Source organism: Betta splendens, chromosome 9 (genome assembly GCF_900634795.4).
Source record: "Betta splendens chromosome 9, fBetSpl5.4, whole genome shotgun sequence".
NCBI lineage: Eukaryota > Metazoa > Chordata > Actinopteri > Anabantiformes > Osphronemidae > Betta > Betta splendens.
Window position 1 is genome coordinate 20616780 of NC_040889.2, and position 13946 is coordinate 20630725.

The window sequence follows — 13946 nt, forward strand, 5'->3', positions numbered from 1 at the left end:
ACGGCTTGTGACGTCATCACAACAAAACGGAAGCGTGTACGCCAGATATTAGCACCTTCACTTTTGTTTACATGTGATATCGAATGTGCTGACTCTTATGTAGTAATGTGTTAATGTTTGAGCGTACGGCTTTAACGTCGAGCGACACGCTTTCTCATACTTTATAACTACAGGGAAAGTTACTGTTTTTTGATAAACAACAATAACGACGCATGAATTAGGCTACGTCAACGTTTGCTAACTTGCTACATACTTAGCCTTATACCTGGTAAGTTTCGGTTTCCTGGGTAACGTTACTCATTGTCACTGGCTGATCTATATTTGTTTTGTTTATTGGCGACTTTGTTGACTGAAGCCAAACCTTTATATCGGTTTAGCTGGTTTGATGCTGGAGCCCTTTGGAGAAACGCAGCATGTACCCTCGCAGTACTGCACCGAGGGATCGGCCAACATCTACTGGCGGCCCGTACCCACTCCCAGGCGTACCCCGCTATTACGATTACAACGAGGAAAGCATCGTTAGGTCAGTAAAACATTTTTAACGTACAAATGGCTAAAAACGTGTTCGGCTGTTAACGTATCGTTTATAACTTACTGTAACTTTTGGAACCAGTTTGTCCAGAAGTGAACACAGTGATATGATACATATGTAGTTTTATAACATATAACTGTTTTTGGTGAAACTTGAATCTATCAGACAAGGTAAAAATGACCTGTCCTGCACTTTAGTACAAAGAGCCGGTGGGGAACTCCGGTTTCCAAATTCAGGATATATGACTATGATCAAAGTGCTTGTGTTTTGGTAGACGTTATGTCCCTAGGCCAAGGAGGTTACCTCCTTATGAATGGAAGCTGCCACCATCCCCCCCTCCAAATCATCCGTCTCACACACCACCTATGACCAATGGACGCAAGTATGTCATTCTTGTGTTAATACAATATTGATTGATCAGTAAACTCACATTTGCCAAATTCAGCTTTTAATTTGGAAATGTCTTGTCACGTGATGTTTCTTCCAGGAGGCACCATGATGAATCCAGGCCCTACACTATTAAGCGCCAACGCATTGGCTCCCATTCCCCCCAACAGATAGGCTCCCCTATGTCTCACCATCCTCTCTCTCATCTTCCTAATCAAGTGGTAGCTGGGTCTTCAAGGTCGATCCTGTCTGGATTTAATCCCTCTTATCCCACTTCACACCACAATTTTCCCTCTCCATCAAATAGCAGCCACAGTTTCCAGGTCTACGGTAAAGACAAGGTAACATCAGATGACTTTCACCACAGAAAAACACTCAATTTAAGACAGTTGTTCTATGGTGCTAGGGGTTGTTCAGAGTGAGATGCTTTTACTTGTATTCTTCAGCTGAGTGATCAGATGGTAGAGTTGTTTGAGGCGTGTCAGCAGCAGCCTCCTGATTTGGAAAAGAAGGAGATGTTCCGAACGCAGCTTCAGCAAGACATACAGCGTGTCTATGCAGGTGCGTAGAAAATATAAAAAGGCTGTGTGCATCGACCTTCTGTTGCATCTCTTAACGAGTGCATTTCTCGCAGTGGCACGGCTTTACTTAACTGGCTCCTCGATGAATGGATTGGGCTGCCGGAGCAGTGACGCTGATCTCTGTCTGGTCCTCAAGGAAAATGTACGTTTTTTGACCTCCTACAATGAATGTCGTTAAGAAAAACAAAAATGTATGGTCGCAAATACCTACTTCCCCTTAAACAACTTTGTGCCTTTTTGTGCTCTTTTTCTGTTTTAGAAAAGACACGATCCGCTTCAAGTACTGCATACCCTCCAAAGATTGTTCAGATCACTTTGTAAGTATTAGAGAAAAGAGAATTTGAATAATACTATATCTATGAAGGCAGCAGCATTTCGGTAGTTAACTCTTTTTCTAACTTTCTTTTTGCAGTACTGAAAACTAAGACATTTTTCCATGTTTATATCATCCACTAGATGGAGCTACTGTATTTACTAAGTGATAATAGAGTTTCAGGATTCTGTATATGAAAACTGACTTTTGTTGCAATTCCTAGCATATGTGGAGAGGACTCAGCTGATCAGAGCCAAAGTGCCAATCCTCAGGTTCAGAGAGAAAGGCAGGTAAGGAGCAAATCACTCCTCCAAATAGTTCAAATCTCACATCATCAAATTGCTTTGTTAATATGTTTCTTGCCTCTCTTAGTGATTTACAGTTTGATCTGAATGTCAACAACACAGTGGGCATAAGAAACACATTCCTTCTGAGGAGTTACGCCTATGGTGGGTGAATGTTTTTCATGTGTATCACAATTTGAATCAGACAGCATTATATTTATTAATATTTTCATGTTTATATATATTCCATTTCAGAAAGTGAGCAGATATGTTTCCTGTTTTGACCTACTGGCTTTTCTTCCCTGTTGTTAGCTGACCCCAGGATAAGACCCATGATCCTTGTCATCAAGAAGTGGGCACGGTACCATCATATCAACGATGCCAGCAAAGGGACCTTGAGCAGCTACACTTTGGTGCTGATGGTCCTGCACTACCTTCAGAGTCAGTCCAGCCACACACAAGTATTCACATTGCTGTTTGTGCATGTGACTTCTGGCGAATCATGTGTGTAATGTGCTGTTTTCCTTCCAGCTCTTAATGAACCTGTTGTCCCCTCATTACAGAGGGACTATCCAGTAAGTGTCTTTGTTGCTTCTCTGTCTCTCATCAGTGTAGTCATGCCAAGGAATCCAATAGTTTGTAAACATTCAAGCTCTCAGTAAATATGAGGTAAAATGCTTTGCAGATGTTGTCTCATTTGTGTCTTTTTTGTTTTGTTGTTGTAAGGAGTGTTTTAATCCTCTCATGGACATCGATGTAGTTCCAGAGAGAGCCAAACATGTGCCACCGTACAACTCAAGAAACCACTTGTCTCTGGGAGATCTGTTTTGTGGCTTTCTCAGATATTATACCCGAGACTTCAGGTATCAGCCATGGACGTTGGTGAATTTAGTGTTTCAGGTTCCTCTACTGACTTTCTTGTTTCCTGCTCGTTTTTATAAATTTTCTCCTCCTTCATTTTTATTGGCTCATCTCCTGCTATCCTGCATCCTCTTTTCTGGTATCATGTATCTGGGAGAGGGGCAGGAGCAGGTGGGACTTGGCCCTACGCAGCACTAATATGACATACCGTGATTCTTGTGTTTGCAGTATGTATTACAACTCCACACTTGCAAGGTCAAAGTAAAACTGCCTCCCAGTCATGCACAGATTTGTTTTGTATTACTTAGTTACAATTTGCAGTGAGGCCTTAGATTCTGTTTCAAGATTAGACTTGTTTCAAGTTTGTGTTGATACTGATGCACTACTCATCATGTTGTAAGTTAGCTCAGGCCTGCAGTACCATACCAGTATACGTGTGCTTAGTCAAATAACTGATCATATCTTTTCTGTGTCTCAAAGGTGGGATAGGCACGTGATTTCAGTTCGAGAAGCCAGAGCTTTGCCCCAGACCATTTCCAGAGAGTGGAGAAACAAGTACATATGTGTGGAAGGTAAACATTTCTGTGGCCACTGCCAGCACACAATGCTGAATATCCAGTGAGTGATGGAGACTCTTTGTGTTTCAGAGCCATTCGAAAGAAATAACGTTGCCAGGGCTGTCCATGAAAAGATAAAGTTTGATGCCATTAGAGCTCAGTTTGCTGAGGTTTGTGCTAGTCCTGCTGTCTGTGCTGTTGTCTTTATTCATCCATTGCTGCGAGTTGTTCCTAATTCTCCTGCATTCGTCCTCTCTTGTGTCTGTTCAGTCATGTCAGCTGCTGCATGAGACGAAGGACCTGAATGTCATCCTTCCAGTCAGAGCCATGATTCATAGCGAGTCATCCACCAGATGAGGGATACCTCTAATTAAACAAGTTGCCCAGAGTCTTCTACCTCAGGATAACCGTGTGAGAGGTTCCTACTTTGTCTGCACCTCACGGACTCTGAAAGCTCAGCCTGCCTGCATTGATCACATTGTTTATACTGGGACTGTACCTGCTGAAAAATACAGCTTCAGCCATGTTTTTCCTCCTCCTTTTACAGTTGACTCTGCAGCCTCACTGATCTTCATATTTGAAGATGTGTTTTAGGTTCAGCCACATATATTATGTACGGTGTATATACAGTACAGTATATTGTGCTAACTAGTGACATTAAAGCTTTTTTGTACTTTCATAGGTCATTAAAGAAGCCCTAGGTTTAGTCACATTTCTACCATTATGTGACTTAGCTTGTTAATTGTGATATTTAAATTGGTGTCAGTTCACATTCTACTTCAGTTCTTGAGTTCTCCAGTTATTAGAACAATATACACTGTAAGTATGACTTTCCTCTTTTTGTACAGGATCTACATTTCTGACTTTCAAATGTTTATTTAAAAGAATAAATATACAAAGATATAGGACCGTTTTCATGTTATTTTGAGCTCTGTCTCTGATTTGTTGTCTGTACTCATTAAAGTGCCATAAATACATAATGCCATAATAACATTAAATTGCAAATTGGCTTGTCCTGAAGCTGTCATTTATTCTCACATATCCTGAAAGTTAATTTGAGAAAGTGAGGCTATTGAAAGCCTTTGTATAATTATTGAAGGGCATTCCTTGTACTGGTAAATGGTATAGAACAATAAGCAGTTGTTAACCCATCATCAAATATTATAGTTTTGTCCACTGGAAATTGTGTATACATTGCACACAGACCATTGTACAGATACTGTATAGTCCCATACAATTTAAATTTTAATGTTTGTGGTGATGTTTTCATAAAAATCCACCCCAGCATCACAGGGAGGTCTGACTCATCCATTATATTATAGATGCTTAAGTCACTGCCCTTGATAAAGGATTATAAAGTTAAAGATGACTGGGACACCTTTTGTTTAGATGTTGTCTGCAATCTCCTCTGGCAGCTGATGTGCAGATCGTTTTTGACGGCTTATTACATCAAGTTTTATGACTTCGCAATGTGCCAGCGCTGCCGGGAGGAAGATGCCTTCCAAGACGTGTTTTGCGTGGCCGGTTTAGCTGCAGCTAAGAAGCATTCCACAAGCTGGGGGAACCGGGGGGTACTGTTTCACCACAGGAGCTAAATTTAACTTGGCAGAGGGGATTTTGATCTTAAAGTCGCACTGCCACAGGAACAAGAACATATTGGTGATCAGTTTGCATCTAAAAAAATTGTATATTAAATCTTACTAACATTTTCAAAACGCCAGCTTTTTCCTGGTTGTTTATGTGCTTAACAGCCAGTAAAATGTACCCTATATCGCTGCACGGCCCCTCTAGCTCCACTCCCCACTGTTCATTTCCCACTTAAGCTATTTCTGTTCCTCGCTGAGTCAGATGAACATTTCCCAACTTAGAATGACACCAACAGGCAGAGCAACCCTCCTCTATCCAGATTTACGTCTCTGAATTACAAAAGAAAACCCCAAACTGGGAACTGCAAAGGGACTGTAGGTGGAAGACACAACCGGAATGGATGAATGTGAGAGTCTGGACTCGGAGGTGGCAGCGCTGCAGGGGTTCCAGAGTGAGCCTTCAGAGGCCGTCAGCCAGGACGATGAGGACGAGCTAGAGGAACTGCAGAAAAGGTGCTATTTTACAACTAAATAACACAGATAGAAGGTTTTCAGCTCAAAAGGAGTCCACCTCTACTTTTACTTGGTTCCATTTTCTACATATAGGTGCCATTTTTCTGCTTCAACCATCACTAAAAACTTTGCACACAGTAACTATTAATATTAGTTTATTATATGATGCACAAGGATGTATCAGGGTGACGTGGTGAACAGCTCTGTTCTAATGTCTGATATTTGCCGTCCCATATTTTACCTCTCGTTTATCATGTTTCATACTTGGGTGCGTTAGTTATTCTCGCCATATCATAAATAGTAGAAGACACGGATATGTTGGATGTATGTCAGAAGGCCGGGCTTCTTCTCTCTAATATTACACGGCTGGCGCTTTAGGACGTCACCGTGGTGTAACCTGCAGGGGCTGAGCTGTATTCATAGCTGAACTCGGAGGGTATCTGGGCATTATTTTTTGAGCTCATCACTCACGTTGGCAGCTTGACACCAGACACCTGGTCCGATTCTGGAGATAGAGCTCAAAGCTCCTCAAGTGATCACACCAAGTGCAGATCAGCGGGAGTTATCGTGTTTTCAGCTTAGATTTTCCAACTTGCAAAATGTAAAAGCTGGCGCTTGTTGCTTTGATAGGTTTGAGTTGATTCATTGGTTTGTTCTCTGCTTCCATTACCACGAGCTCTGCCAGGAGGGTCTCCTCTTGCAGTCATGCTGTTTAGTCATTCCCTCGCTCCCCTCATGAGAGGCAAAAACGACTCACCGTCCCTTTAACACCCCCTGTTCATTCCTGTCTTCTTCAGTCTACGAGAGGTTGTCCAGGACCAGTCGGTGAAGCCCAAAGTCCAGTGCCTCATGGTAGATCCATCGTTCTCCATGGTAACGGTCCAGAGCGAGGACAGTGGCATTGTTTGGGAAACGGCCTCTAGTCGCTGCTCTACCCCGTGGGCGTCCGAGACCAGTTCCATCTCCGAAGCCTACAGCATGGAGGGCTCTGGAGCTGCAGGGAAGATCACCGTTGTCTTCGATGAGGAGAAAGTAGTGCGAAGGAGAACAAGGTCTGGAGGGAGAAGCAGCAGGCTGGGCGACAGGCTCAGCCGACCTGGCAGCTCGAGATCTGCCTCAGCTCTGGGGGTGGAGAGGCCGGAGATGGCGGAGGTGTCTATTCCCAACATCAAACAGGAGGAAACGGAAAAGGAGCCGGACCTGGAGGATATTAAAAGCAAAGATCAGCAGCTGTTCAGTTTGATTTCAGAGGGTTATGAGATTCTCAACATCAGAGTGCCTTCCAAACTTCCCACTGTGGACGAGGAGGAGAGCACAGAGCTTCAGGACAATCTGACCTATCTGGACCAGACCCCTCAGATCAGGTCTCGAGACCCCCATGACTGGACACAGCAACAGCAAGTCCCGCTGGAGGAGGAGGAAGTGTTGGAGGTATTTATTGATTTATATTAATCTTTTCAATAGTTTTTATAATGAGGTATTTTAACTCCATATGGGGATTTTTTTGCTTATATACTAATATTTTAAACATCAGCTTCACTGTTGTTTTGAATACTGCATGTCCTCTTGGGATTAATTGCTGGTTCTAATATCTCTACAGCCTCTGAAGCAGGACTTGACCCCGATGCCAGCAGACACAGAGCTTCAGAAAGACAGTCACATTGATTACTTTGAGAAGTTCACCCTTTTGGATCACGTGGTTCCTGGAAAGGAGGCTGCAGAACTACAGAAGGCTGCAGAAGAACAGCCAGCAGTGACAGTCCAAGTAGAGAAGAAACAGGAGCAGGAGCCTGCCAAAGATAGCTCGCCTGCTTCAGAGGAGTCTTTTGTCTTTGTTACAGATGTGGAAATAGTGGGAGAACATCTGGATGAGGTCTTCTATGGAGAAGGTCCTCCTGCTGATGCTCTGCAGAAGAGAGAAGATGAAGAAGAAGAAGCCAGAATGAGAATGAGACGGGAAAGCCTGAGATCAGGGAAGAGTGGTTCAGTGTTGTTTGAGAAGGAGGAGACCACCCTTACTCCGATCTATATCTCCTCAGGACCTCCAAAGATCATTGACCCCATCCTGCTGGAGGAGCCCACCGCCATGTCCTTCATGTACTCTGACCTTTACGAGGATGCCGTAGGCGAGAGGAGGAGAAGCGACGAGGAATACTCTGAGGCAGAAAGCGTTGCGTCGGAGAAATCTTATAGGAGACGTTTGTCAGATTCAGACGAGGCAGACGGGTACCTGGAGAAGTTTATTCTGAAGGACGAAACACCCACAGCAGAGGCCCGACCGGAGTCTGTGGAGGACAAAACCGAGGGCAGGATGATGTGGCCGCAGAATAAGTTTGACATGACAGGATGTCTAATAAGAGCGGATGAAGAAGACGCTGAAGAAAAGAAGAAGACAGAGGAACCTGAACAGAAAGAAGATACCGTTACAGGTAACGAGAGGCAGGAAACACACCTTCCAACTGACACTGAGGAGGTAGAGGTGTCCGAAAAATCATCTCAGGATTCTAAAGCGAGAGAGGATCAGACAGAGGAAATCAGTTATGCAGTAATAAGAGACCAGAGAGATGCTCTGGAGAGCAGAACCGATGAAAAGCTAGAGAAACCAGGGACGAGTGAGCAGCATCACAGCTCTTCTGATTGTGAGCAGCCAAGTCAGGCTCCAGAGGAGACAGCAACAAAAGCACCTGTGAACACAGAGGCATCAGCGTCTTTGATTAAATCTGAAATACAGTCAGAAACCACTGAGAAGGCCGAGTCTGTGGAGACAGTCGCTGAAGTTAAGATGGCAGCAAGTGATGAGAAGGTTGTAACAGAAACAGGTTCGGTCCAAGAACCTGAGACTGAGGAAACGCTGACTTCGTCTGACAAAGAGACACCAAGTGAAACATTCCTGTGTGAGGAGCAAGAAGCAGCGGACGCCGCTCCAGAAGAAGTTGGACCCGTGGAGGTCATCGCTGACTGTGATTCAGCCGTTCACGCGGTCATTGAAGTGAAAGAAAAAGCCGTGAGAGAGAAAGAGGTACAAACCCAAGTTCACATAGATCTGAAAGAAATAACAGATGTTGAAACAGCAGATGTTCGTGAGGGAGATAAAGGACATGAAGCGCTCAGAGTGGAAGTCACAGAGAGCAGGTTGCCTGAGTTCCTGACAGAAACTGATCAAGAGTCAGAGATGAAAGCTGGGATTTCAAGTGGAGTAAACAAACCTGAGACACCAGAAAGCATCAGTACAGACTCACACAAGAAACATGATGAGATCCATCAGTTTGAGCAACATCTGCAAGAAAGGTCAGAGCTCATAACTGAAGCCAAAGCCCCAGAAGTCAGCAGAGCTCCGGTTCACGACGTGATGAAGAGAGGCGATGATTTAATCCTCCTGGTCCCCAAAGGACAAGCTGTGGAAATGGACGTCAGTATTGGTCAGGGGTGGGACAAGACTGCGAGCGTCGTGGTCGCGCTCCCTGAACCTGTCAGCGCACAGGACGACACAGCAGCACACGAGAGGCCGCCAGTGGAGGAAACAAAGCCAGAGCCTCCACTGGAAACAGAACCAGGAGAAGAAGGAGGCGTGAATGACTTGGACCGGATGAGCTCAGCCCCAGCATCCGCCGTGGAGGCTGAGTCGGAGGAGCGGAGGGCCAGGAGCTATGTGGAAGGAGACGAGGAGGCCTTTGTCCCTCTGAGGAGCTTTACTCCCCAACAGGATTTGTTTGGACTCCAGAGAGAGGCTGCGCAGTCAGAAGGCGCCGCTGGAGAAGAGGAGGAAGAAAGTGATCAGGTGGAGGACGCCCCAGAAGCAAAGATCATGCAGGAGGTACGTTCAGATGGTGACGTTCACAGAGAGGATGTCGGGCTGAAGATGGAGGAGGAGGAGGCGCCAACAGAGGCTCCAGAGGCGCCCATCGAGCTTGAATATGAGGTGATCTACACACAGGAAGCAAAGGACACAGCAGAGTCTGAAGTGCACCGAGACACAGAGGAATCAGGACGCGAGTCTGGTCTGGACAGAGAGGAGAGGGTGGAGGTGGAGGTGGAGCGGGCGATGGAGCTGCCCCCTGAAGAGGAGCTCAATGAAGATGACTATGACATCATCGACGCGGAGGAGGAGAGCCAGGCCCGTCTGGCTGCTGAGCTGCTGGGGATGGACTGGTTCTGCGTCCCGTGTGGGCGTCTGCTGTCACGGGACGACACGGCGCGCGAGGACCACCACGGCCACGAGGTGAAGACAGTGGACAACGTGTACGAGCAAGTCAAGGTAGTGATGATACTAAATGATGCTTTTACCAGAGGAATGAGAGCTGCTGCAATAAAGCCAGTATGCTGCTTAAAAGATGCTGGAGGTGCATTATGGGAAATGTGGATTCCAGTTGTTCTAACGCACAAAAAATAGCTATAAGTCAGGATGTGTTGGCTTTTCTGACAGTAGGATTTATATTAAGATATTATTAAACAGCATATTAAATGTCTTGTAAATATTTTCCTTTAAATATTTATTTAAAGGAACAGTTCCATGTTTTAGGGAATAATGTCTTTCTGTCTTTCTGTGAGCAAGGTATTTTATAAAAACCTGTCTGAAGGTCAGCGTTAGGGCGTCGTACAATGAATTGGTCTGCTCCCATTCTACCGGCAAATGAGGTCACGCGCATTAAATAGTTGTGATGCAATGCTCCGCTTTTATCGATGGAAAGGTCCAGTGTGACATCATCCAGCGGAGCCTGATATGTGATCTGGACGCTCGCTCGCTGCCCTTCTGGGTCGGCGCCGGGTCAGAGGTTTGATTTTTTCTACATCTGTGTTAATGCTGCAGCGCCTTGTAGCAATTGAGTGATATATTAGCTGTGGCTGTAGAGAGGGCGCCTCGCTTTCGAGTCTGGCATCTAAAGCCACAGGAAAATAGGGTTGCAAATGACCCAGTGTCATTTCATTCATGTCATTATTCACATTAAACAATCAAATAAGAACAGGTTTTGACTCAATGCCAGGTTTCACACTTTGCCAAGTGCTCATGTAAATCTTTAGCAGGTGGAAGCTGGTGCAACTCATCACCGCACTGATGTTGGACAATAAACTGTGCACGTGATATTGAAGCGTCCATTGTTTGTGCAACAGGAGAAGCTGTCTGACTGGATCTCGGAGCTTCAGGGGAAGTCAGAGAACATCGAGGACCTGGTGTCAGAGCTGGAGCTGGCCTACAACTCTGTAGAGGTGAAACCCGCCCACTTTCCGCACAGTCAGCGTTTTGAAGCTCTCGCGTAGGTCAGACTCAACACGACCCTCCCCTCATCCAGGACCTGTGCGCGGAGAGCGACGCGGCCATGAAGGCGCAGAATGAGGAGATGATGTCGCTGGTGATGGAGCAGTACAACGCCATGTCCGTGGGCATGGAGGAGGAGAAGAAGGCCAAGCTGGAGCAGCTGTACGACCAGATCGTCTCCTTCCAGGAGAGCATAGACTCGGCCAAGGCCACGCTGGAGACGGCGTCCAGAGAGGCTGACGCCGATGCATGTGTGAGTCCCAACGCTTCCAGGGCTCATCATCAGTGTCTGCTTGTTGAATGGGGATTTTTAATGCATCATTAATCCCTCTGCATTCTGTTCTACCAATAGTCACCTGAAGACATCTACTCAAGGTAAAGTACTGTCAGTGAGTGGAGTGTGGGCTTTGTCATGGGTAGAAGCAACCTGCTGCTCGGCCTGTACTGTAAATTCGCATCATGCTGAATGTTGGCCTGCAGGTCAGGTCGACTCTCAGATGAGCACGTTTAACTGAGTTTGCTTGTTGCGGTCGTTCCCTCAGGCTTAAAGCCGCTCTCGACTCCACTATGTCCCTGGAGCTGGGCCCCAAAGGGTTGCTGGTGTTCGAGGACTACGCCAAAGGCAACACTTCCGGCTGTCACTTTGCGCAGCGCAAGGGAATCCCAGGCAGGTCTAACGTGAATACATCAGACGTGACTCCTATGATACGTGTTTAGAGTCACATGCAGACGTGTGTGTGTCTATGTCCTGGCCTCCGCCTCAGTCCCCCAGAGGCCCAGTCTGCAGCCCCAGGAGCCAGGCTCAGCCACCAGCACCAGCGTCACTGTCTACTGGAAGGTCAACCCTGAAGACATCATAGACTGCTTCCAGGTGTACTGCATGGAGGATCCGCGGGGAGGTACGCATTCAAACACTGACAAAGATTAATAAATAATAATGCGCTACTGTCTATGTTTATGTATGGATCCTCATCTTTGCTGCTGCTGCTGACAGCGGTGTCAGAAGAGTACCGCGTGACGGTGAAGGAGAGCTACTGTGTCCTGGAGGAGCTGGAGCCTGACAGGAAGTACAAGGTGTGGGTGATGGCTGTCAACTACACGGGCTGCTCCCTGCCCAGCGAGAGGCTCTCCTTCACGACCGGTGAGTGCGTTCGCACCAGCCGCGCACCTTTTACCCCCACGCCCACGGGCGCTGCTTTGACCCGCGTCGCCTTCGCCCCGTTTCCTCCTTCCGGCAGCGCCGTCGGTGCCGGCGATCGACACGGAGCGCTGCACTGTGCTGTGGGACTCGGCCACGCTGAGGTGGAGCTCGGCGGCAGCCGCCTCGCAGACCTACACTCTGGAGTACTGTCGGCAGTATGAACTGGAGGGGGAGGGCCTCAGGTGGGTCGGCCCGGAACTGAAGTGATGTATATAATATATTAATACAGGATCTACTAAAGCTGTTTATCTGGACAAAATGTGACTTATTCCCACATGGGAAGCTTTCGGGTGTGAATCATATATAGGTTTGTGTGTGCGACGGTCCTTTAGGTCCGTCTCAGGCATCAGAAGCTGCGAACACAAGGTTCTTCTGCAGCCAAACGAGAATTACCTGTTTTACATCAAAGCTGTGAACGAGGCCGGAGCCAGCGAACAGAGCGAGGCGGCGCTCGTTTCCACCAAAGGTAAAACGCCCCGCGGACGCTTCCGCCTCGTCTTCCAGGCCTTTGTCGTCACCTGTGGGTGCTTGCAGGAACGAGGTTCCGCCTGCTGAGAGCCACCGCTCACCCTGCCCTGGAGCTGTCCACGGATGAGACCACCGTGCACTATTCCCAGGACGCAGCTCAAAACGCGGCCCTCGCAGACGGACAGTGAGTCTGACTCGCTTTTATCCACATCTGCTCCTGAGATCCCTGCGTCAGCTGGACCTTGCGTGCGTTCTAGGTGTCCTTCTGTCCTGGGCGAGTTGTTTCCGGCACGAGGGAGCTACTACTGGGAGGCCACGGTGTCCGAATGCGCGGCTTACAGGCTCGGGGTCACGTGCAGCACCGCTGGCAGGAGCAGCTCGCTGGGGGAGGACGGAGCGTCGTGGTGCTTGCAGCGCGTCCCTTCGCCGTCAGGGTAAATCAGAGAGAACGTGCCGCGATCCTCTGAGGTGTCTCCCGTCGCCGAGGACCAACGCGTCCACCCGTGACCTGTGACCCTGTGTCTTTGCAGCTGCCGGTATCAGCTGCTCCACCACGACGTCCAGGCCAGCGTGTGGGTGGTGGACGCCCCCGAGCGGGTGGGCACTCTGCTGGATTACCAGCGCGGTCGCCTGTCCTTCTACAACGCCCACAGCGGACAGTTGCTCGGCAGCTTCAGCCAGCGCTTCACGCAGCCCTGCCGCCCGGCTCTGGCCCTGGAGATGCCGGGCAGACTGGGGGTCCGCATGGTCCCGGAGCTGCCGGAGTTCGCCAGAGAGAGTTAGCTGGGGAGTCGGCGGTTCGTGTAGGTTTGAATGGATGCTTACTTTATAATAATTAAAAAAACGGGATTCCTAAGTGGAAATTAGAAAATGCAAATATCACATTACAAAACACAAATGTAATTGGCTCCCGTTTATTTATAGAAAACCTGATGAATGTTTGGTGTGGTTTAAGTAATAATTATGAATTGAATATAAAATCAACATGTTATCTTTTTAGCAACTAAAGTGCAATTGATTGAGGTGTGACATAAAACCTGCAGTTAATGGTTAAAGAGATGAATGTCCTTTTAGTTTAACCAGAAAGGAAGTGAAACGTTTTCTAATTTTGTATGCTGATTTAACTGTTTTGTACTGTTTTGTAAAGGGTTTGTGATGTATTGATTTTCACTTGATATTTTTAACTATTTAAAGTAGCACTTTGAACATTGTGTATAGGTCTATTTGTGTAAATAACCTTTGTAAAGTGATGTGCTCCACATTTTGTAACATGTGACTGACAGTAAATCCAAAAAGCAACATTTTCTTTCATGTCATGTCATTTTCTATTCGCACCACTGGTCTCGTGGTTTTCCACTGGCGGCCTCTTCAGGTTGTAACGTCTGAAAACCATCCTTTCCAGCGGAGCC

At 47.0% G+C, this 13946-nt stretch overlaps 2 protein-coding genes across 3 annotated transcripts; both read left to right on the forward strand.

Annotated features, from left to right (window-relative positions):
* Nucleotides 1-10: 10 nt before the first annotated feature.
* Nucleotides 11-4530, forward strand: tent2 (terminal nucleotidyltransferase 2). 2 transcript variants are annotated; one of them, XM_029160892.3, is made up of 15 exons: nt 11-268; nt 378-523; nt 807-914; nt 1020-1260; nt 1366-1480; nt 1554-1642; nt 1760-1817; nt 2037-2103; nt 2186-2262; nt 2410-2558; nt 2661-2672; nt 2824-2960; nt 3439-3530; nt 3606-3685; nt 3786-4530. In XM_029160892.3, the coding sequence occupies exons 2-15, from the start codon at nt 414-416 to the stop codon at nt 3870-3872; spliced, it is 1422 nt and encodes a 473-aa protein (XP_029016725.1). In that variant the 5' UTR covers nt 11-268; nt 378-413; the 3' UTR covers nt 3873-4530. The 2 variants fall into 2 exon arrangements, with proteins under 2 accessions (XP_029016725.1, XP_029016724.1); XM_029160891.3 differs by having other exon boundaries at nt 13-268; nt 2410-2538; nt 2629-2672.
* An 833-nt stretch (nt 4531-5363) lies between these two features.
* cmya5 (cardiomyopathy associated 5) lies at nt 5364-13843 on the forward strand. The gene is made up of 14 exons (XM_029162709.3): nt 5364-5614; nt 6412-7045; nt 7215-9869; nt 10724-10819; nt 10903-11121; nt 11221-11243; nt 11411-11535; nt 11633-11767; nt 11863-12009; nt 12107-12251; nt 12402-12535; nt 12604-12721; nt 12795-12971; nt 13068-13843. Exons 1-14 carry the CDS (start codon nt 5499-5501, stop codon nt 13318-13320), a joined length of 4977 nt encoding a protein of 1658 aa, XP_029018542.1. The 5' UTR covers nt 5364-5498; the 3' UTR covers nt 13321-13843.
* The last annotated feature ends 103 nt before the right edge of the window (nt 13844-13946 follow it).

Coding starts and splice junctions, on each gene's coding strand:
- tent2 (XM_029160891.3), top strand. CDS start 414: ATGTACCCTCGCAGTACTGCACCGAGGGATCGGCCAACATCTACTGGC. Junction 1,481..1,553: donor CATACAGCGTGTCTATGCAG/GTGCGTAGAAAA, acceptor CATTTCTCGCAG/TGGCACGGCTTTACTTAACT. Junction 3,686..3,785: donor TTAGAGCTCAGTTTGCTGAG/GTTTGTGCTAGT, acceptor GTGTCTGTTCAG/TCATGTCAGCTGCTGCATGA.
- cmya5 (XM_029162709.3), top strand. CDS start 5,499: ATGGATGAATGTGAGAGTCTGGACTCGGAGGTGGCAGCGCTGCAGGGG. Junction 5,615..6,411: donor CTAGAGGAACTGCAGAAAAG/GTGCTATTTTAC, acceptor TGTCTTCTTCAG/TCTACGAGAGGTTGTCCAGG. Junction 12,722..12,794: donor GCGGCCCTCGCAGACGGACA/GTGAGTCTGACT, acceptor CGTGCGTTCTAG/GTGTCCTTCTGTCCTGGGCG.